At 42.7% G+C, this 22,297-nt stretch overlaps 1 protein-coding gene across 28 annotated transcripts in view; it reads right to left on the bottom strand.

Annotated features, from left to right (window-relative positions):
• LOC121065899 (poly(rC)-binding protein 3-like) overlaps positions 1-22,297 on the bottom strand; it is a 514,190-nt gene that overhangs the window by 4,039 nt on the left and 487,854 nt on the right. For 16 of the 28 annotated variants that reach the window (XM_040549036.1, XM_040549040.1, XM_040549041.1 and 13 more), the window contains 3 exons: positions 21,322-21,374; positions 13,222-13,391; positions 106-7,368 (listed from right to left, as the gene is read on the bottom strand). The exons of 2 other annotated variants lie outside the window; for them this stretch is intronic. In XM_040549036.1, the coding sequence (XP_040404970.1) occupies positions 7,020-7,368; positions 13,222-13,391; positions 21,322-21,374 (572 nt within the window). In that variant the 3' untranslated portion in view covers positions 106-7,019. Of the gene's footprint in view, positions 1-105; positions 7,369-8,791; positions 10,506-11,401; positions 11,950-13,221; positions 13,392-21,321; positions 21,375-22,297 lie in introns of those variants that run through there. 10 more of the 28 variants (XM_040549051.1, XM_040549052.1, XM_040549053.1 and 7 more) reach the window with 6 other exon arrangements.

Below are 22,297 nucleotides of genomic sequence, written 5' to 3'. Positions count from 1 at the left end.
GTGTCTGGAAGTGCCAAACTCAGAAATGTTGAGCTACATCTTCTCCACAGTTTATATGATGAGCCATAGGCAGTACTGAAGATTTTTCTTTATAGTATCAGTTGTTTTGCTTATTGTAATGTGGCCATAATGTAACATATGTCACATGTTGTAAGCCAGAGGGATGAAAACACAATGGTTAAATATTTCCATAACCAACTGAAAGCGTAACAAAATGCCAGAGAGGAATGTACTGCACTGGAAGCTGGTAACGTATTACCATTTATTTAGCTCTAAATCCTGGATTTTTTTCTAAGATAGTAAAGGAGAGCATCTAAAATGGATTTCTGTTCTGATAAACACGGATTAAGTGAAAAACAAGAACCTAAGGACTTGACAAAGCTGGGACATGGAAAAGAGAAGTATTTTGAGCTTTGGTAAGTGCCCCTTGTTTTTTTTGTTGCTTTTTTTCTTTTTTAAAATGAAGCATATTTTTGACTTTCAAAAACCTTAAAATTTGTTAGGCTACCTGAGGACTTTGGAAAAAAACAAGGGAAAATGTGTGATTTAATTTTAGGGTTTAATTAGGGTGACAGCACTAGCACAGGTTGCCCAGAGAGGCTTTGGAGACTCCCTCCTTGGAGTCAGCTCCTTCAGAAGCTGACTGGACAACCTGTTCTAGGTGGCCCTGCTTGAGCAGGGGGTTGGACCAAATGGCCTCCGGGGGTCCCTTCCAACCTCAGCCGTTCTGCGATTCTGTAATTTTTGTCAAAAAGTAAAGTGAAGGAATAGCTTAACTTACGGATTTTAAACATTCTAATTTTAAAACAAGTTAATGAGGTTTTAAAGGCAGAAAACAGCCTTGTTCTGATGAGATCTTTCTATATATTTGCCTCAAATATGTTTATTAATGAAGTAATAAGGAGAAAAGCTAGATGTTTGGTTTACCTGTTTTGGAAGAAGCTCTTGATATGCCAGGGGCTTTTTCCATGTTGTGAGATGCTTTTTTTTTTTTTTTTTTGAACTGCTTCTGCTTTTCAACTCCGTGGAATTCAGAAGACTATTTTAATTCTCTGATCTCCAGAACTTCTAGAAAACTGCAGAATTGGAATTAAGGGAGGAGACAGTTGCAAGTACCACTCTCTTCCAGGAGCAGCTAATCACAGGTTGGTACTGGCAGTCATTGGTAGTTAACTAGTCTCTGCCAATGGAGACAATCAAATGGTAACCTGAATGTTAACTTCTCTCCCACCATGAAGCTGCTGCTGTCATGACTTGACCCTTTTTCCATAGCTACTTCTGTATTTGGTACAGCAGAGCCCAAAAGTGATTGTACAAAAACAAAAGACAGGAACAAACTAAGCTAAAACAATATTGTCACTTGCTGATGTGACTAATTGTTCCAGTAAAACATATAATTCTAAAATTTGCTTCAGAAGCATAAATACTGGGTAAAAAGAACATTCATGTTAACTTCAGCCAGTCCTCGTGCCAATCAACTCAATTTGAGGTGAGACAAGTTTTCATTATTACAAGCTACTGTAATTAAATTCTCTGCATTTTATCATCTCAGAAACACTGAGTTAAAAATAGCTCTTAAGAGGAAAGGTCAGATTACTCAAATATTTTCAAAACCTACAAATACTTTCTTTTTTGAATTATAATCAAGAACTTTTGCAATAGGAAATCAGATATTCAACCAGTAGGCATCACACTGTAGCTGTCATTAAAAACCACGATGTGAGTATAAAGTGCTTTAGAAATTCCCTTTCATTAGGTAACACCAGATGAGTACAACACTTCTTTCGTTTCAGCTATCGTCTTGAGACATGTGCTTGTCTGTAGTGACAGCACACTCCGTTGATGCAGAAACATTACAATTTAATCAACACTACTGTGTTCTTTCCTGGAACAAAGGAGTAAATACGCTTTAATGGCAAGAAAAGCAACATGTACTTGTATCCCTACTAAGTTCATCTCCTGTTCATCACTTGACTTAGAACTATCCTGGCCTTTTCACTGGGAAAAGAAATGCAAGCGGTTCCCTTGTGTAGACATCTAAGCCAGATTCTTTCCTCCCAAAACTACAGCTGAGGCACTAATGTCTTGGGCAATTGATGGGTAGTTACAGCACTTCGGGATATAAAAGATCTGTGTTCAGATCTCTTCTCTATGCTGTCCTTTGAACTTAGAGTTCCTGTGGTCTAGTAGAGCAGCCTAAAAATTGTCATCTTCCTTGTAGAAGTTGTGGCACTATAAAATGATTGAACTAGTGAGCATGCAGCTTTCTTGTCTGATAATCACAATGCTCACCTGAGATGGGGAAGGTCTTGTTCCAAGTATGTAATTAGTGCTGAAATATATTCAGCTGAGATTGGGACTGGAAGAAACTGAATTTGGATCTCTCCCATCCCAGAGAAGCACTCTTTTTTCATGCTGTTGAGTATTTAAAAATGGAAAACAAAAAACAAACAAACAAAACCGAACAAACAAAAAAAAACAGGGAGGCCTCTATTTTCTGCCTGGTTTAGGTGGGGTGGTTCAGTGCATGCTTTATCACTGCTTTATGTGTCTCCACAGAAACTCCTCACCCATGCAGCCCAGCAAGACCTGGGCTACATTTGTGGCAGCCTTGATGGTTATACTGCTAACTTCCTAGGAGCCATGACTGCCACATCTATGCACCTTGGGGCCCACAGATGCCTTCTGGCTATATCTGAGAACAGAAAGCACTCTGGCTGTTAGCAGTGGACTTGGTTATGTGGCTGAATACCTCTGACTTGTTTTCTTCTGGATGACTACTCCAGCCAGCATTCTTACTTTCCTTTTTTTTTCCACTAAAGAAGCACAAGACAACTTCTTGAATTTGTTTGAGATGTTTGCCAGAACTCAGGTAATGATTTGATGATGTGACAGCTGCAGAGCTTGCTTCATCTTTCAATTGGTAACTCTCAGTTGTGTGGAAGTGACCCTTTTGTATCAGGTACATGCTTCTGTTTATCTACCTTTGGGTATGAATGGTTTAGTTTTCTATCTTGAATAATATTTCTAATTGTTTTTTTCCTCCAGATGTACCTTCTTGTGTTTTGCTTGCACATTTCATATTAAAGCTATTTAGGAACTTTTTCTTGCCATTTAGAAATCATTTCCAACTAAAATGCATTAAAATGAGTCCTCAGCCTAGATTTTATCACATTTCTGCCTGTGTCGTTTTTTGCAAAAGCTCTCAAAAGATTTCCTTTTTTTCTTCCTATGTCCACGTCTTCATTTTACCTCTGCTTATCCCATACACAAATGTACCTCAGAACTAGCGAGTTTAAATCTCAGTCTGTTCTAGCCAATTCTGCAAGGCGTGTGGGAATTATTTATGTGAAAGATGCTAAACACGACAGAGCTGCTGCTGCCCTAGCTTTACTGTGAGACCAAAGCCCTGACCTACTTAGTGTTGAGATGCAATAAGTTAATTTTTTTTTCTGTTTAGGAAATAAAAGGTAGAGATGTCCTTCCTGCAAAAGCAGCTTCAGCACTCTTTTCAAGAGTAAGAACTAAATACATTTTAAGAAGTAGTAACGCAAAACTTTATCAGGGAGAAGGCTGGTAGTACAGCCTATCGTTGAAAGCAACCCAGAGGTTGGAGTAGCTAATTCAACACTGGGACGTGCTTCCTGGGTGCTGGGATGCAATGAGGCATTCCTTAATCTTTCTCCGTAGGTTTTATTGTCAAGAGATGTTGCTGCATCTGTATGGAAAAAGCTGTTAACTTCTACACATTTCCAGGTCTGTATGCACATCTTGTTTGTATCATAGTTCCAGGCTCGGACTCGTGACCCAGTGCATGGCAGCTCTCTGCGCCCTAGTTTCCAATGAAAGCAAGAGCAATACACTGCACGAGTACCCAGCCAGGGCAGTGAGGGGAACTGGGACCCCAGGCCAAGTACCAAGAGATAAGTGTAGGCCTTAGCAGAGAGGGGATGCAGGCTGTAGAATTACACATCATTAAGGATGCTACTCACTTGCACTGCCAAAAACTCTAATTTCACAGGAGAAGGAAGTAAACGTGAAAGAATTGCCAGTGCCCTAGAAAGGAGGTGGGCAGAAGTGCTCTATGCAGCTGCAGCTCGGAGCCAGCCCGTCTTTCACTTAGGTGTGAAGAAAGAACTTGATCAGCAGCACCAATGGAGGAGCTGAATGGCTCAAGCAGTATTTCAGGGCAGGATGGGAGAAATCGTTTTTAATTAGGCAAATCGTAATGCTCCTTCCAGCTGCTGGCCTGTTTACTTGACCTATGAAAGGTGCTTTTGAGCAGCCTTGTCACTGAATGCTGCTGGGAATCGGAAAATACGATGGGCCTTAACAACACCATGCTCAGTACCCAAGTTTGTCCTTTTGTTGTTCACTTTCTTCCCCAAATATCTGATCTTAAAATCAGTATGGGAAAATATATGAGAGATAAAAAACAGTGGCTTCCTCTATCAAGAGTCCAAATTCTGTCTTTTCTATGCTGTGTGAGAAGTACTCCAGGAGCAGCTTTGTTTAAAAAAGCAAACAAACAAACAGAAAGGGTTTGTAGAAATCCTGCTTGCTGTGCTAATTACACAGTCTGGATCCATCTAATCATGTGAAGAATCGTCATCCCTGACAACGAAAGTGCTAATGTACTTTCTAATACTGGCAGTATTGCACAGTTGTTACACTCTTTCCCAATGAGCACTGGGACCTTAAGCGTGATGATATGAAACCTTTAATCATTAATGAAAACAAGCAATTTGTCTATGACCTTAGTTTGACAATCCATAAAATAGTGTTTCTCAAATGACAAATTAGCAACTTGGTTACAAAGAACAAAGTTTAAACAACACAACAGTTGTATGCACAAAGCTACCACGTCTCTTTTAAATCAGGAAAAAAATTTATTTATAAAAACGTCTCATTTAATTTACTGTCAAGTCTCTAGCTGAATACAGCGGTTTAGAACACTAACGGCCCATGCTTTTATACAGATTAGCCAAAGCATGAACATCGATGAAAATTAATTCCCCAAAATAACTTTCCTTTATGTTATGACCCACAACAGTATTAAAACTGGAACAGTAATGAGAGCAACACAAGAGTTAGGAAGCACAGTTGCTTAAAGAGTAAAAGAAGTGTTTTCTTTTGATGTCTGAGAATAATAAGAAAGTTAGAAATGGCAGAAACTCCTCTGTAGATTAGTCCATAGAAAGCATTGTCTCATGGGGCTTTGGAAAAGTCCTGTCTGGTGGCTAATGCACTAGGGCATGATGAGATACATTACAGAGCCCCCAGGCCAGTAACTTCTGAAGACAGCCTAAAATGTAGGAACAAAAACGAGGAAAAGAAAACAAAAAAAAAGGCAAAAAAAAAGAAAAAAAATCTTCTCACTATTAAAAAAATAACATTTGAGTACAACCAGCATAGCACAGCATTTCAATGCAGGCAAGTTTTCTCACACAGGTTGTTTTTTGTTTTTCTTTCCTTAAATTTCAATTATTGAAACAGTTACAATAGTCCAGAACAATTTTACAGCAGGTTTCTAGAGCTGTCAAATAACTGAGGTACCTTGACATTATTTCCAGTTTTTCCTTCATTATATACAAACGAACAAAAAAAAAAGAACAAAACAACAACAACAAAAAAAACAACAAACCAAACCAAAAAAAAAAAAAAAGAAGCCACAACTAAAACAACCAAAAACCCCATTCGGATAAGTGCAAACTGTAACAATGGCAACTCTACAAATGGTTACAGTGACAAAACTTAGTGCAAAGGTACTAAGGTGAAGAAAAGCCCACAGAATACAGAAAATGACACAAAATACTGAAATCGTACTTAGCCCTATACAATAATAATAACACACTTTGAGATACCATGTTTTAAAAAGTATTGCATTTGCATTGTGTTTTTAGTTTATATTAAAATGCACTGAATACAGTTCAATTGTTAAAGCTTTGTGTCCAAGGAGTGCAAAGTGAATGGACATGGCGGGCGAATGGGATTCTGGATTTGGAAGTGGTGAGGAAAACAATATTGCAGTACTGAATTATGCAGCAGAAATTAAAAAAGAAGGTGGATGGACAAACAGAAAATGCAGTTAAAAACTAGTTCCAACAGCTAGCAACCAGCCGTTACATCACCCAGCGCTCTTCAGTTTAGGTGTCTGGTTTTAATTAATCTGGACATAATGAAGTGCTTGCGAAGGGATGTTATCTATCCAGGCAGCAACCTTAGCGTGTTGTTTGACAGGCGCTAGATTTTATTCATAACCAAAACGCGGTCTGAAAGCATAATTAGCGGTGAGCTAAACAGGACTTTATGTTGTACGGAAACCTAGGGGGAACACTGGTGGGTTCATTCTGGCTGAGCGAAGCGTGCGTGCCCCTAAAAGTCCCGGGGGTTTCTGCCGTGGGCTTTGGCAGGATGCCGTGTTGGGGCAGGATGGGGTCTGGCCTGGGAGCGTGCTTTGGGCTTCGTGAAAGGAATTGTGAGAGGGGGCAATGGGCTTGTTCCTGCTCTTAAGCAGGCAACAGAAACGAGTACTACGTTGGCAATTTTGCAGGGCAAAATGTCAGAGTGCCAAAAAACAACAAACAAAAAAGGAGCCTGTTCTCCCTCCCTAAAGCGGAGTGGTCAGAATTATGGTTTCCTGCCCCACAGAAAATTGTGGTGCCCTCAAAAGAGCTCAGTGGAAGGGCCCGGGCACCTAACGCAGATATATTTTATTTCTCGTTGTCTTCCAGTCCTCTTAATCCAAGAGCTTTCCTCAGCCCACAGCGGGTACTGCCTGGCCCCTGCTAGCGGGCAGGCCTCGGCGTGGGGCCGGGCCTCGGGGCGGCGCGGGGCTGTTGGAACTAGTTGCTGCCGGGCGCCTGGGTGTTAGTGGTGATGGAAGACGGACCGAGCTGGCAACAGTGAACACTAGCAACTGAACAGAAAATGAGAGATGCCATATTGTTTCCTTGATAGCTAGGATCTACCACAGACTCTTGGTAGAGCTGGCAGAGCTTGCATTGTGTCTCATCCCTTCAATATGGAGCAAACTTCTGGCGGTCAGATTTCTTAACCCCGCTCGTCGAAGGAATTTTGGCAGTGTAAGCGGACAAACTCCCCGTGGCCCCCGCGGCGGCCGCGGCATTTAGTGCCAGGAGTGGGACAGTTTTCATGCCAAGCAGACTGGAGACAGGAACGGCATAGTGGGTGGTTGGCAGAGTTGGTAGGGGAGGGGGGGTACTGACGGTAACGGCGGAGGCAGCCGCCAGCACGGCCATGGAGGTGGGGGTGGAGGTAGGGGTGGCAGACTGAGAGAGGTTCATGTTGAGGTCAACAGGGGTCGTGACGGAAGCGGTCTGGGTGCTGACTTTAGCCATCTCTAAGCTGCAAACGAAGAGAGGAAGAGGAACAAACAGGTTGGGAGGGTCCAGCCAGGGTGGTGGGGCCGGGAGGGAGGGAGGGGATGGAGGGACGGAGAGGGGAGAGCCAACACGAACGGGCGGGGGTTAGATCGGTGGGCGAGGGGGACGGGCGGGTGGGAGGGAGAGGGGAGGGAAGAGAGAGAAAAAAAGGGAAAATGAGGGTCAAAGGAGGAACATGTTATGTGTTAAAGAAGAGAAATAACAAAAGGGTTTTTCATGACTCGATGGTGAAAACAGTAATTACTGAGACTCTAAAGTTCTTTCCAAAAATAAATAAATAAATAAAAGGAGGTGGGGGGGCGGAGGGGGTTTGCTAGTTTATTTTACATATGGAAAAAGAAATCTAAGGAATGCGGGTAATGGCAAAAAGATGGAAAAAAACGAAACTTAAAAGAAAACTTAAAAGAACTATGAAGTTTACTCCCCAGCACTGATGTGGTGAATTTTGCTTTTCAAAGTCTACGGTATTTTGGAAAGGGGGGGACGCGGGGGGTTTTGGTAATTTTTTCAATTTGTCAATTTTGTGACAGAAATGGTATCCTTTGTCATTTTGCTAGGATGAGAGGCTGTTAAGCAATGGTTTGCTGTTCCCATCTAAGGCGTCAAGTTTTTGTTTTTGTTTCACAAAGTTAGTCTCTCATTTAATTCACTGTGAGGTCAGCGTGCATTTTTCATATAAAACAAACCTGATTAGCCAGTGTGTTCACTTAGATTTGTACTTTCCCCAGACTTTTTTTTTTTTTAAATATCACAATAAAATATTTATGCAATCTAATTGTAAGGAACTTAGAACAAAGGAAGACTGGAAAACACCCCGGCTTCCACAGCAGCGGTATCCCTTCTGAGCTTGTAACAGCGATTACAGTTAACATGACCCATCGGCTGACAGACAAGGCATTACATCAGTACAACATAAACATTATCACATGGACCCGGAGAGCACAAGGTAATTCAGAGTGACCCAACCTCTTAGTCCAAGGAAGTGAAGGGCTCCTTGGAGGAGGTAGGTATCAAACCACATTGATTCTACCGTAAGTCCACCCATCGGCAGGCCAGATGAATTTGGCCCATGCACTTTGGCTTGTCTTTGCATTTTTACACATTAAAATATGCTAATTCCAAGGGCACGTTTTGTTTTGTTGTATTCAGATAGCAATGTTTGCCTAGTTAAATCCTTATTTTGACACGTTTGTGGCGTCTTGTGCACAGTGCTTTGGGTCAGCAAGCAATCTGGTAAATGCCACTTTCAGTATGCATTTTGCACGTGGGCAGCTAGGGAGGTATCACAGCCTAGCTTGTAAATGGGACTGTGGGTTAACAAATCTTCACCAGCTACACTTATACCTGCATTAATTCCGAGTTTGTTTTCTTTTTTCAGAAAAGGAACTTGTCAAGCTCCTGGTCCTTTTCTGGAGGTGAGCGAGAGATAGCAACAGCAACAGCAGAGGGAGCCAGCCACCACCCAGCTGCACAGAGGACCTGCCTAGCAGGGGACTCGCCACTTAATAAGTCAAATCAGGACTGGGAGAAGCTTTCCAGCCAAGGCGCTGTGCTGGGTCGCTTGCGTAGCTCCCATAAGCGCTATGGGCTGAAGGCAGCCGGGTTGTGCAGGGTCAGGGGGCAGGTGTAGCCCAGCTCCTTGCAAAAGGATGGGGCGGGAGGAGTGGTTGCCCTACTCGGGGCATGGGAGAACCTCACATTTTCTCATCTTAGACTTATCTGCAGCTTTGAGAGAAACAGCCCCTGGTCTCTTTATGGCCAGCAGAAGGTAATGACCAGAAGGCCTGCCCATCGTGTGATGGCCAGCACAAAAGCAATAAACGAGCACTAGAGAAGGGTGATGATGTTGGAGTAAAGCTTCCCAAAGCTGTGCTGCTGAAGGTGAGGTTAAAGGATACCTGAAGCTGCTCTGAGCTGTAGAGAGGAGAGTGGAGGAGGGGGAAAAGCTTGAGCATCAAGCTCCTCTCGTCCCCTCAAAAGAAAAAGGGCTCTTGTGTTATTAGTTCCACAGGTACATTTGCTTATAAGTTGGAAGGTGCAACATTGTCTCTGATGGGCTGGGGGGGAGGAGGGCAAATGTGTGAAATGCAGACCCGCTTGTAGAACATAAAACTTTGGTTTTCTTGCTCTCAGTTCCATGATGTTTGTCTGCCCCATGGATGAGCTGCTCCTTTTCTAACCTCAACAGCAGAATCTTTCTATGCGGGGAGCACAGCATCCTTGCACTGTTACAGTGCTGCTTGCAATCTACTCGCACAGGGGGGCTTGCTTACATCAGGAATGCTTGTTGCTATCACTGAAACGGTGAATCCAACTCCAGCATACATCCATACAGGAGTTGTGTAGTGATACCTCAGTTGTTTTTAAAAAAACTCTGTTTATACAGTTGGATTTTTTCATATCTCTAACTCAGTTTTATTTTGGGAGGGAGGCATATGGAAAGATAATGCAGGACTCTGTGTTTCATTGATTCCAATTTTGCCTACCTTGCATTAAAAACAATTCCAGTGGATATGGTTGGAATTTTAGTCTAAGCACTGTGCGCGTTGTCCTGCACCAGCAGGGAGAATAGATCCCAGGGGCTCAGTACTGGTGTTGGTGGCAGCCACCCACACTCCCTCCCTGGTGTACTTGCCCAGGTACAACCGAAGGGCGAATCGGCCCTGCTTCACCTTCATTAGTGGTGGTAACAAATGAGGTGAAAGTACATCCCACTGGCTTTCAGCTGTCCTGTGACAGCAGCAGTTTCCCAAATCACTTGTACATGTGACAAAATTGAATATGGAAGTTGATGCGCAGACTTCAAACAGAATTTCACGATGCCAATTTTCTGCTGTCACGTTAAAGAAGCTAAGTTACAAATACATACATTGAAGGCCACATCCTGCATTGCCCGACTAGCGTACAGAAGAAACAAAGCTTGAGTTTGCCTTTGTCGGTTCTGTTCTGTGAATGCATCTTTCATCAAAATGGAAGTGAAAAGCATCTTCAGGAAACTGCTCTTCAACAAGAAGAAAGTGCTGCTGGCTACAGGTCATTTACACTCCAAAGTCAAATATTACATAGGAAACCTAAGCTGTGGTTCATTCTTAATAAAAGCTAGAAGATGTAATTGGATAATGAAAATCCAGTTACTACAATGGACACCAGTTAAGAGACAGAAGTTTTTACAGGAAAAAAGACATTTCTACTGCAAACAAACTGGGACAAATTCTACTAATACAGAGGTCAACCCTTGGATAATCAACACAGAACCAAAACAGTACTTTAGAAAGATTTGAATCTCTGTCTTGATATTGTATCACTATCTTTATATACCTATAATTTAGAGTATGTAATCTTATGTACATATTAACACCAGATTGCTATAAAATTCCTAAAACAACCTGATAAATTACTATATAGATGGCAACTTTAGTGGGAGAGTAGCCTAAGGGTACATACACACAGTTAGAGGAATATGTCCAGTAATCCCATGCTGCTGTGAGACGTTCATTTATGCAGAAATACTCGCCCTGGAAACCAAATCTATGATAATGTCGGATCTTGGGGGGAAGAATAAAAAGAAATGTCCACCTTACCCTGAATAATTGTATGGCTTTTATTTATTAATTTATATATTATATATTTATTTTGACCTCCCAGGCTGTATCTTGGCACTGCGCTTTGCCTAGGTACTGTGCTCAGCTCTCCCCCAGCATTGCTTTTTTCAGGCCAAGACCTTAAAAGCGACTGCGCTTATTCGTGTCAGGGTTAGGACCAACAGGTGCTGAAACGGGCTCCCTGCATGCGTGTCCCTCTCCAAAACCTGCCCAGCAGGCACGGGGCCTCCCTCGTGCCTGAAAGTCTCAGGTCCCCCTCCGGCACGGCGGCCGACTAGCGCTGCGGCTGCGGTGGCACCCAACTGGGCAGAAATTTCTCTTGGGAAAAGAGAAATCTGGAGCACTGTAACTTTTGTTAAATGAAAAAGCCACCTTTATGTCCTATGTTGCCTTCTTAGAACTTAATTTATTATGCATTAAGAGTCTTCATTTACAAATGAAGTCACTTTATCTAAATACAGTTTCAACATATGGTACATAGTAATATATGATGGTTTATTGTAGCTGATGGTAACAAATGGCTAGCTAGAAAGTCAACAAATACTTTGTGGTTTCACAGGGTATAGATAGAGCATCCATTGCATATGACTGCTGAGAAGTTTTCTTCTTTGCAAAAGTATGTTAAAAGACCTCATATATATCCCATTCCATCAAAAGACTTATTAAGCAGTAATAAACAGAATTGTGAGAGTTCACAGGTTTTTTTAAGTGAGTCAAAGAGGTTTGTTCACTAGAGTTTCTGTCTCTGGTGAGCAGCTCACTGCAACGCCATTAATAAGTGCATTATTTTATTTGCATGCTTTAGCTGTCTTGAAGATCTTAAATTGTTATCTTCTGAGATCCAGGTGCATGCCATATGGTGTTTGTGCAACTAAAAATGAAGGGGTCTATTCTCGTCTCGATGTGTGGGGAATCCCTGAACACCAAGAGAAGAACATATCCTTAAGGGTTAAAGGAGGGAACACATTTTTATTTGATTACAGGGCTTACCGAAGTGACTTATATTTAGAATATAAGAATATAAAGAATATAAAGCAAAAGAGCTGTAGGTTGTTTTAGGATTCTGGAAACACCTTTTATTAGGCTTCATGGTGCCACCCCTAAATAAATATACCTTTCCCTAGGAAACTACTTTCAAAATGAACTATGAAAAGTAGTATCTTTGCTTGCTGTGAGACAGAGCTGCACACCACCCTCTTCCTGCATTACAAGACGTGCAGTCGTGCACTGCAGAGCTGTGGTGGAGAGGAGGTGGTACCACAGGAGTCTGTAGCCCTGCCATGACTACAGCTCTGCGTATAAATCACATAATTGCTACTACCTTAACAGCAAACATAGTTAAACACCAAGCTTGATTTGTCTCGCAGCATTTTGAAAAAGGAAAAAGGAAAATAAAAGCAAAACAAAACAACAGCCAACCAACCAAACGAATAAGCAGTAAAATACACAGATACTCCCCATGCCCACAACATGTTGTTGCCTTGGACCGCCATTTACAAGTAGCTCTGTGAGACAGCACCATGTCCACTGCACATTTTTCTCAGCATAATTGCAAATAAAAGTGGTATCAATGGTAGCATTTTTCTAAGTAATCGTATAAAGCTTGACAGACTTAAGCTGTCTCAATGGCTTAGCTAAACAGCCAGTGTTTTCAGTAATCCTGGCACTGCGAAGTGGTGAAGCAGATAGTCTCACCCTGTCTCATTAGGGGATGCTTTTTACAAATTTGTGATGCCATCGCTGAAAAAAAATAAATCCTGCGCCTCTTTAGCAACTACATGCCGGTTTAATATCAACTCTGAGTGGCAATTTCCAGCTAGTAAATTAAATCTGTTTTGCAATCTGTTTCACTATATTTGCCATTTACACCAGTAAAACAGGTCTGTGAGAACTATTTTCTTCTAAAGAAGTTACAGCTGTCATTTTCAATCCACCTATATTTTAGGTGGATGCAGATGTGAATATTCAGATTTTTTTTTGAGCTTTTGTCATTCAAAATGTACCTGGACTTGCACCAGATTAAGCTGCTTTCCACATAAACCAACAGTAAACACAGCTTGTACTGATACAGGCTTCACAAGTCGTTAGAAGTCGAAGAACTATGCAAAATGGACACTGCAAAGCAACTTTCTGGATCTACCCAGGACAGACATTTGCTGGAGAGCAGACAGAGCAATCTTGCGGAAGCATTATCACTTACAAAGCCAACTTACCTTGCGTTAATGAGGTACTGTGCTAAGCTGATGTTTGCAGGGGATCCTGTGATTGTAACTTGTCGTTCTCCAGAGCCTTCTGTGGCATTAGCAATCTTGATCTGCGCTCCTGACATCTGCCTGATTTCATTTATCTTACTGCCTTGTCTGCCAATAATGCAGCCTATTAACTGGAGTGGGACAAAGACTGAGATTAGTGCCACAGACACAGGCAAAAATCACTTCACTGCAATTTGTAGCATCGATAAAAGCACGGCTATGAAAGACTCAGTATCAAAACAAAAGATTTTTGCTGTGCTGTTGGGAAGGAGTAGCTAGCAGGGTCTGTTGGCTCAATGGCCACGTGCCTCTAAATCAAGTCTCGCTGCTGCCTGGGCAGGTATCAAGCCAGCATCAGCTTATTTAGCTGTATCCCTTGGCAGAAAACGACAGCGTGGTGTAGTGCTGATGTACACAAGGCACAGCCCAGCCTGAACCTCCAGCGAGAGCAGCAGCAAGCCAAGAACAGCAGGGGCAGGCCGGACAGACAGCACGACGCTCCTGCCGCGCCGCTCTGCGCAGCCCCAGTGCGTGTCCTGAGCCTCACGGGGACGCTTGGTCCCCACCTGGCTGCTCCTGCGCTATTAAAACCAGTGGGATTTACAGGTGTGGAACTGGAGGGAGAAGCAGGTGTAGGAAAAAACTGATTTTTTTTTTTTTTCCTCTGCAATGTAACTGTGTTTCATAACCCTAAAAACCTTTCCTTGTTACAGAACCTTAAAAAAACCCATGTATTTCATAAATAAAGCCGAGCCTCTCTATTTTACTGGTAAAATTGCAGAGGTGTCATCTTCAACTAATCGCTTTTTAAAAGTTGTATAAATGCATTGGTGGAGTCACAAGCTTTTGGAACTGGTATGCAAGACTTCGCAAACGTACTTAGCTCTACAAATAAACACTACAGCTTTGGCTCCCTTAAAGACAAGGAGGGGGCCTTTTGTTTTCTATTAAGGCAGGATGGATGCTAACAAACACAGCAATGCCCAGAACCTGAAGGAAATGGAAACTTTGCCTTACAGGACTGTTGACACTGGAAAGGTGCTGCCAGCTTGGCCGAAAGAAGTGTCAAGACACAGCGATGGTGACTGCCTTTCCCTTCCACCCTTCCTGATGTGTTACTGTTTCTGCCGCTGCAGCACTTGCAACATCTTGCCAGAAACAGATTCACATTGTCCAGACATTTTAGCAGAAGAAGAACAGGAAAACCACAGCCCCTTAAACCTTGCTTCACACTCAGTGACAAACAGAGTGCCGACGTAGCTAGCCAGACAGCCAAAACGGACACAGAGAACACGCAGGACGGAAAAAGGGGGTTTAAGAAAGCACACACAAGATTTCCCATCCTATTTGCACAGGAGAGCCTCCTTAACTCTTTGTCCTTATCCCGAAGACCCGTACCACTGTGTGACTGCCAGGTGCCAGTGCGGAGCCCTTTGCCTGCCTCACCAGGCTCCTTGCCACGCAAAGGCTGGGCATGAAGACACCGAGTGGTCCCAGGGATGTGACTGTGCAGGGAACAACTCCTCTGCACCGACTACAAAAAGGGCAGGTCCCAGGGCAGCCAGGCGACTTGCATCAGCCTTACTTGACTGCTAGCCAGAGCTGCTCACTGAGAGAGACGACTGGCTTGGGATGGCCACCGGGGATGAAGACATCCTCTTCCCTCTGCTACAACCACGGTCTAATTGTTTTTGAGAAGAATGTTCTTGAAGTATCCAGTCAAGAATCCAGCTGCTGCTACTGATGATCTTATGGAGTGACCAGGACTTAGGCTCTGTGAAGCAGCATCTTTGGTGCCCAGAATTCTTCAGATCCCTCTGATATTTTAGTAACGATGTCCTAAGGGTGAACAAAATATGTAGGCTGCATGTATTCCCTTGGTCTGTCCAAAGTAGAAGGGTAGAAATACAATAAAATTACTTGTTGTAAAGCACATGCTAGTAAAAAAAAAAAAAAAAAAAAAAAGCAGTCCAGTTGCCAGGTGTTGTCATTGATTGTACACATGATGTTCAAAGCAGAGGACGTGTGTGGGACTGCTGGCTCTTCAGGCATGTTGTGAGCACACCGTAGTCACCAGCTCTGCGAAGGCACTTGCTGGGTAAGGCAGGAGGCTGCCACTTGGACATGCTCTGCAAGCTGTGACCTGTAGCCATCTGACTGCAGCTGGTGCATGCAGAGTACTCTTCTCCTTACACCACACAGTGATGCTGGGGTGCTTGGGCTCTCGCTGGGGTGCTTGTCCCACTACACATTGCTTACTTATGCTCAAATTAGCGCAGTATCTGAATATTCAAGAGCTGATGGCTTCTGGGAGAAGTTCAAGAGGCTGGTTTTCCTCTATAAAGCTTTGATCAATCAGGCGGTGGACATTTGGTTTTACAGACCACCACCTGCCCTGCCTTGCTTTGAGGGGAAGCCATCTCAAACTACATCCAAAACTCTCTCTCTCTTTTTAAGACTGACTTTTCTATTTCCATCAGCTGCACAACCTGTCATTCTGTTTTCTAATGATTTCCAGCAGGTTGTGTGTCATTCAGTCCCACAAAAGTCCATCGCCCCAAAAGTAAGTTTTCCTGGACTGTGCATGCACGCATCCATGTGTTTCACAGACATGGATTCGCTGCTCTTCCAAGCTCGGTAGACAGAGGTAGCAAATGTAGAGGACGGTATACATTTGAAATCCTGTTTTCAAGGACTTTAGGCACTGTGTTATTTTTGATGCTCACCTGCTTGCTCAATATTCTGTGACCCTTACGCTCACTTACGGAAGAATAAATCAAGAGGAAGCTCTCAAGAAAACAAATGATAAAGCTGGTCCATGCGGAGAAGCCAAACATGCCATATACTATACCAAGCCTACTATATTGTAGCACATATACTTATAAAATTATATATGTATAATGTATATAATGCACATGATGTACACATATATACACTACAAGCATATGTATATATACACACAAAATATGTATGCATGTGTATGTGTACATATTTTAACTCCCTCAAGGCTTGAGCAGAGTGGCTCATATCTGATGTGTGCTCAGCTGACATCCCCTCATTCTTGTACTGTGAGCACCAGGGAAGAACTGCTCCTCTTTCACTTGCTCCACACCACATCTCATCTGTCTTTCTCTACCTCAGCGTCCCTCATTTCTCATCATTCCAAAAATAATAAAAAAATAATCGAACCCTAATGCACGGATTCTGCTCTTTGCCCTTTTTCTAATTTTATTCTGTCCTTCACTGAAATTCTGGTAGTACCAGTGTAAACAGCATTGAATCCCACTCTTCAAGGGAAGGACGGGAAGGAGATTTACTGTGATTCCCCCTCCCTGAACTCTCGGTGCTAATGGAGCTTCTCCTGACATGCTGTGCCAGCTCAGATTCAGATCTCCCTCTTCCGTACTTCCCCCCCATTATGTTAAATATAAATGCGAAATATATGTCATGTTGCCCAGTCCCCCCCATGCTAAACTCACTTACAGAGCCCAATAATATGGCTTTCTGCTGGGTGTTTCCTATCGATTTGTTCCTCTGTGTCCATCACACCGTCACACTGCAGTACTTCTGTGCAGCACTGGGAGAGATCAAACTTTTGCTTTTGGGTTTATTATCAGAGTCCAGTCCTGGAGGCTTGTCACAAGAGACAGCACCGAGCTCTTTTTTTTTTTTTTAATTCTGATAAAAATCAGTTTCCTTTCTTACAATGAATGTAGTGCTGGTACAAAGGGAGGGGTTGACCATACTCATCCACAGGTGTGTTTTGGTGGTACCCTGATGCCAGCCCTGAGCACATCCAGTGGCTTTGGCAAAGCCCCTGCATTACTTGAGCAAGCAGGTGCTTGCCACGAAGGAAAGTCTTCAATTGCTTTACATAACGATTACATCTTTATGTCCTGGCTCTTCCCCTGCTTTCCTCTCTCACTATGCACACTGGGTTCTTACACTGATTCTTGTGCAGGGAGACTTTTATTTCTGTTTTTTTCCTGTTTTGTTTTTCCTCAGAAATGTTAGAAATGTACTCTGTAGGGAGCAATAATCTCCTGAGGTATGATTATGGTTCTTTACAGACTTACCGCAGGGCCCTGAAAGAGACGCTTAAATACTCCGTCCCTCTTGGAAAGCAATAATAATTATAATCAACCTCATTCTCCTTGCCAGGATAATGCAAAATCCGGACTATAATGATTTCACAGGCTTTGCAAGAAGGTGTGCAGAAAACTGAGAACATACTTTCAGAAACCAGCCTTCTAATTGCTTGCTTTGTAACCCAAATGACCCTGTGGATTCGTGTGCGTTTTGACTTGCTGAGGGCCCAGCATCAGTTCCCGTCCTGTTCTCTGAGCTGAGCTGGGAGAACGTTACTTTTGATGCTGAGCAGTACGTCCGTTTTTGTTCCAGAAATGGTCTCACTTTGCTTCTGGCGGACAATAGACTTGTGAAATCTTTCTACTGATTCTTGAGTGTATCGAGACAGATCTACTTGAGGAAGCAAATGCATTTTTCTTAGATTAAGGAGAAACAAAAATCAGGCTATGTGCAAATATAAATATAGCAAAAGTGGAAAAAATTACTTTTTGATGAAACATCTTCTTAAGCATTCCCAAATGACAGAATCTCATTAATTCTGTATTTTTGCTCTGGGGTTGTTTTTCTGTTACATGGAAGGCTCTCAGCAGCAAGGTGAATTTATAGAGGTCGAATCCACAGGTCCCTTGGCTTCAGTGGAAGTGCTTTGACTTCTACTACCACCAGCTCTCTTCCAGTATGTCTTGCATGGACTATTACATCTTGCCCTAATGATTGCTTGGGGCGGCCTTGCTTCAAGTCACGGCTGGGGTCGGACACTGCCCTTGTATCCTCCTTAAGGGCTGGCACCGATCCTCACCCCACAGGATATGGATGAAGTGGGGATCTCCCAGGACGAGAGCTGAGTCTCCCCAGAGACCATCAGTGGAAGAGGAGGCACCACGAGGACCTCCCTGGAGCCAAGGCTGGGTTTCACTGTGGGCTGCTCCCAGAGCACTTTGCACGCACGGGTCCCCCTCGGCCACTTGCAGGGAAGGACTTCTGACTCCACGGGGTTCTCCTGGATGCCTTCTCCAACTTAGATGGATTGACATTTCTGTTTACATGGAGTATTGACCAGACTTACAGCTTGCTCTAAATGTTCATGTTTTCTGAGAGTGAAGTTTTCCTGCTACTTGCATCTGCCGTCTCCCATATATATATATATACACAAAATATACACAATTTTTAATGAGGTGATTTTTTAAAATATATTATTAATGATTTATTCATTTACTCTCCATGTCCATTTTGGGGATCAGATCACAAACTGTTACGATGTCTGGTATCTGTGCCCAGACACAGACCAGTCAGCTGCAGCCAGCAGTAACATCCCTCCCGTCCCCTAAAGGGCCTGCCACTGCCACACCACATTATTGTGAGACTCATGCTGTAAAACACACTTATATTAGGTAACTTAGGCAGCACCAAAAGGCCAGACAATATCCTGACAATGAAAGAAAGGCAAGGAAGTCATATGTGAATGCTTATGAAAAGGAGTTTAGTGCCACAGGACCTCCTGCTTTTGAGGACATCTGCAATCAGCTAACTGCCTCTACGGCATGCTATGTCCTTTGTGTGCTTCACTCTTTGGGGGGGTAATTAAACAACCAGAGCAATACTTTCCCTATTATTCTGTGAGGAGCTACTAGACCTCACTTTGCTTCATGTACTTCCCTAGTAAGATGTTTTTGTAAACTATTCTCACCCTAACCCCATGGGGCTCAGCTCACCGCAGCGGCAGAGCAGCCAGCCACCTCAGCGCTGCACCATTCACCTCCCCAGGAGGGTGCCAAAGGAATTAATGAACTTACACAACTGGCACCAACATTTTCTTAACTTTTACAGCTCACAGAATCAATGGGATTGCTTGCTTCAAAAGGCAAAAGTGGGGACTCAATGGGTACCGCAGAGATTTCTTGGCAATATGGGCATTGCCAACAGCCTCTTTTGGGAGGCCAGAGCAACCAAACGGCCCTGTAAGTGGTTTTGATGAGGAAAATGAGATGTTAGATAAGGAATAAAGTGACTTCTAAGTGGGACCTGGAGAAATGTCCTCTCCATTCTGTTTTTTTTATTTAGCAACATGTTACTTGCAATTATCAGCATAATGTATGAAGAAAGCAGCATGACATTGTTACAATAATAAAAGGAAATAAAATTTATTTTAATACGAAGCTATGCAAATTGCAAATGGCTAATAATTTCTACTTTCTGTAGACTATGCTAACCTCTGAGATCCTTATTTTCCTTCTATTTGATTTTCCTTCATCAGATTCATACTGAGGCTTTGGCTTTTTTACGTTTATCATTATATTGGTTTTAAAAAATAAGCGTAACACATGTATAGGCATGCTGCCTTCTCTGGCAACTGCAGAGCGGCTTTTTGCAAACCTGATACTGTTCTCATCTGTGCTGGACTTTTGCAGGTGTGAGTGCATACAAGAAGGTGAGGGATTCAGGCACGTGTCCAAAACAGGACCAGGAGATGCTTGTTGGGAAAGCGAAGTCAAATTACCAGCACTGCACAACTGCTGCAGCCTCTCCCATCCGAGCCACCGCAATAACTCCCTTTTGCTGCCTGTAGTGCCTCTGCAGGCTGTGTCTAAGCCCAACCCCATTCAGGCCTTGGTTTCTAATCTTTCTAATCTTCTATTACAAACAACACATGGATGCATATTTGCTTTTCAGAGAATAGTGCTGAGCCAGGCCATTTCATACCTCCTAGATCAGAAATCAATTTTTTTTCCCCCCTACTGCACTACAGTACGCAAGGCCAGCTGTCTCCACCTCTTTCTCTGGTATGAGCCCTGAATATCTGAAGTCAGAAGAGTAACCTTGGATTTATGTCACTGATGGCAAGCGCAAAATCTGCCTGAAAGTGAGACTACAGAAACTTGCATTGTAAGGATAAATACCACGCTCTCATAAAATACTCAATTGGGTTATAAAGTAAATTGGGTTATAAAGCAGGTACTGACAAATCAACAGGACATCCTTTAAGTAACAGAAAGATTACAAAATCACTGCACTCATAAAAAAAAAAAAGTTTAACTTTGCTTCTTCTTTGTTGTTTTGTATTTTTTTCTTACTGTAAATTCATTGCCACTGAGTTTAATAGGGCTTACACAATCCTGTAAGTCTCTCTTAAGGAATATAATTGCTATTTGTGATCCCACTCATGCTTGAAAGCTTTTTTTTTTACTGGAGGGGAAATCTTCCATTTTCCAAGTGACTCATTTGTAATGCAAACTGAAAAATAAAACCCTGTTTGCAGTGAAGGGGAATAAAATTGGAAGGCGTTTTTGCATGATATGCAGAGCATCAGCTGGGCATTTTGAGCAACCGCTATAAGATTCAGCACTGCACTGCTTATAGAGACCGGGTCTGTCCATCGCAGCCAGTGCAGAGTTGCTGAAGCAGGAATGTTTAGAGCCCCTGCTTTCACATAAACTCTTGTATTGCACCTTGACATAACCAAAGTCACTTTTTTTTTTTTTTTTTTTTTTTTTGGTCGGGGGCGTACGCAGTCTGGGATAAGCACAGGCTCTGGCACAGACCAGCCTGGCACTAGCAGCCGCGGTGCAGCCCCTCTGCCCTGCCCGGTGCTGAGCACGCAGGGGCTGAGCGATTTCCAACCTGCTTTTGCCCTTCTGCTAGTGCAACCTGTGAGATAGATCTTGGTTATGCATCTCAGACCACATCTGCTTTCCAGTAAGAGCAGCAGGCGCTCAGGCTTTAAGGAAACGGGCGAAACATTGTGGCACTGACACTGCTGTGCAACTAAATCAGGAGATGTGGCACCAGAGGGGACAGCCACCTCCACTGCATCTGTCAGTGTTTTAATCGTCCATGATGCTCCTTCCCCCCAGAAATAGACTAAGGTTATTTTGGGGGACTAGTTTTTGCAAATCAGCTGAAGATGGGAGGTTTCCCCTCCGGTGTCAGAGGAGAGCGAGAAGAGAAAGCGGTACTGACTATTGGTCCACTTACATCGTTGGGAATAGTAAGTTCATGGGAACTGGTTGGAGTAGTGGCATCCAGTCCTATGTAGGGACAGAGGGAAAATGTTATGCCAGTTGTTTGCAAAAAGGGTAAGACACAAGTGATATCATAAAGAAGGAAACGTACTGAAGGAAAAAAAAAAAAAAAGAAAAGAGAGAGAAGAGCAAAGAAAAGTAGAGAAGTGCTAGCAAAACGGAAGAAAAAGCAAGAGATGCAGAACTCAGAGGGCTGGACTCATTTTAAACAAGCCTTATTTTAATTAACCTTTAACCCACCAAAACAACAAATGTCAGGTGATTCCACAGGGTCACACAAAATCTTCTAGAAAATGGAGAGTTTCACCTAAAAATGCTTTCTGAAGTTTGCTCTAAATACACCGATTCAGAAGTTAATGGGTGGCTGAAATTTGACCAATTTGAAATTGTCTACCAGGCATTGTACAATACCGAAAATGAGAGTGGAGGTCAAACAGAAAAATTAGCTGAACCAAATACATAGCTATGAAAAGAAAAATCAACAAATTAAAATAACAATGAGGAAATTAACCTAGTAAAATTTGGAAATTATATGTGGGATTAGTTGCCGAAGAATGTTGGGAAGGATCATTTTTGAAGGGAAGAGTACAGAATACTGTAAGCTGCATACATTTGTTTTTAAATTGGGTGGACAAAAGGAAAATGGTCAGGAGAAATGGAATTACTGCTCTAACACACAGTAACATTACAGAAACATACATCTCACCAATATAACCAGGAAAAGATTAAGGAGCAGCGTGTTAATTACAAGAATGAGGAAAATACAAAGCTGGGAAAGGCAAATTAGTGTTACTTGTAGATATTTTATCAGATACACCATGAAGAAACAAAATTGTATTTTGGATGTCATTTCTCTTTCTCTTTTTTTTTTAAGCTTTGTTTATTATCATCTGTAAAGGCATGCCAAAATACTTGTTTCCAACTAGAAG

The sequence above is a fragment of the Cygnus olor genome, chromosome 2, assembly GCF_009769625.2.
Source record: "Cygnus olor isolate bCygOlo1 chromosome 2, bCygOlo1.pri.v2, whole genome shotgun sequence".
NCBI classification, from domain to species: domain Eukaryota; kingdom Metazoa; phylum Chordata; class Aves; order Anseriformes; family Anatidae; genus Cygnus; species Cygnus olor.
This window is presented reverse-complemented; position numbering and strand designations above follow the sequence as displayed.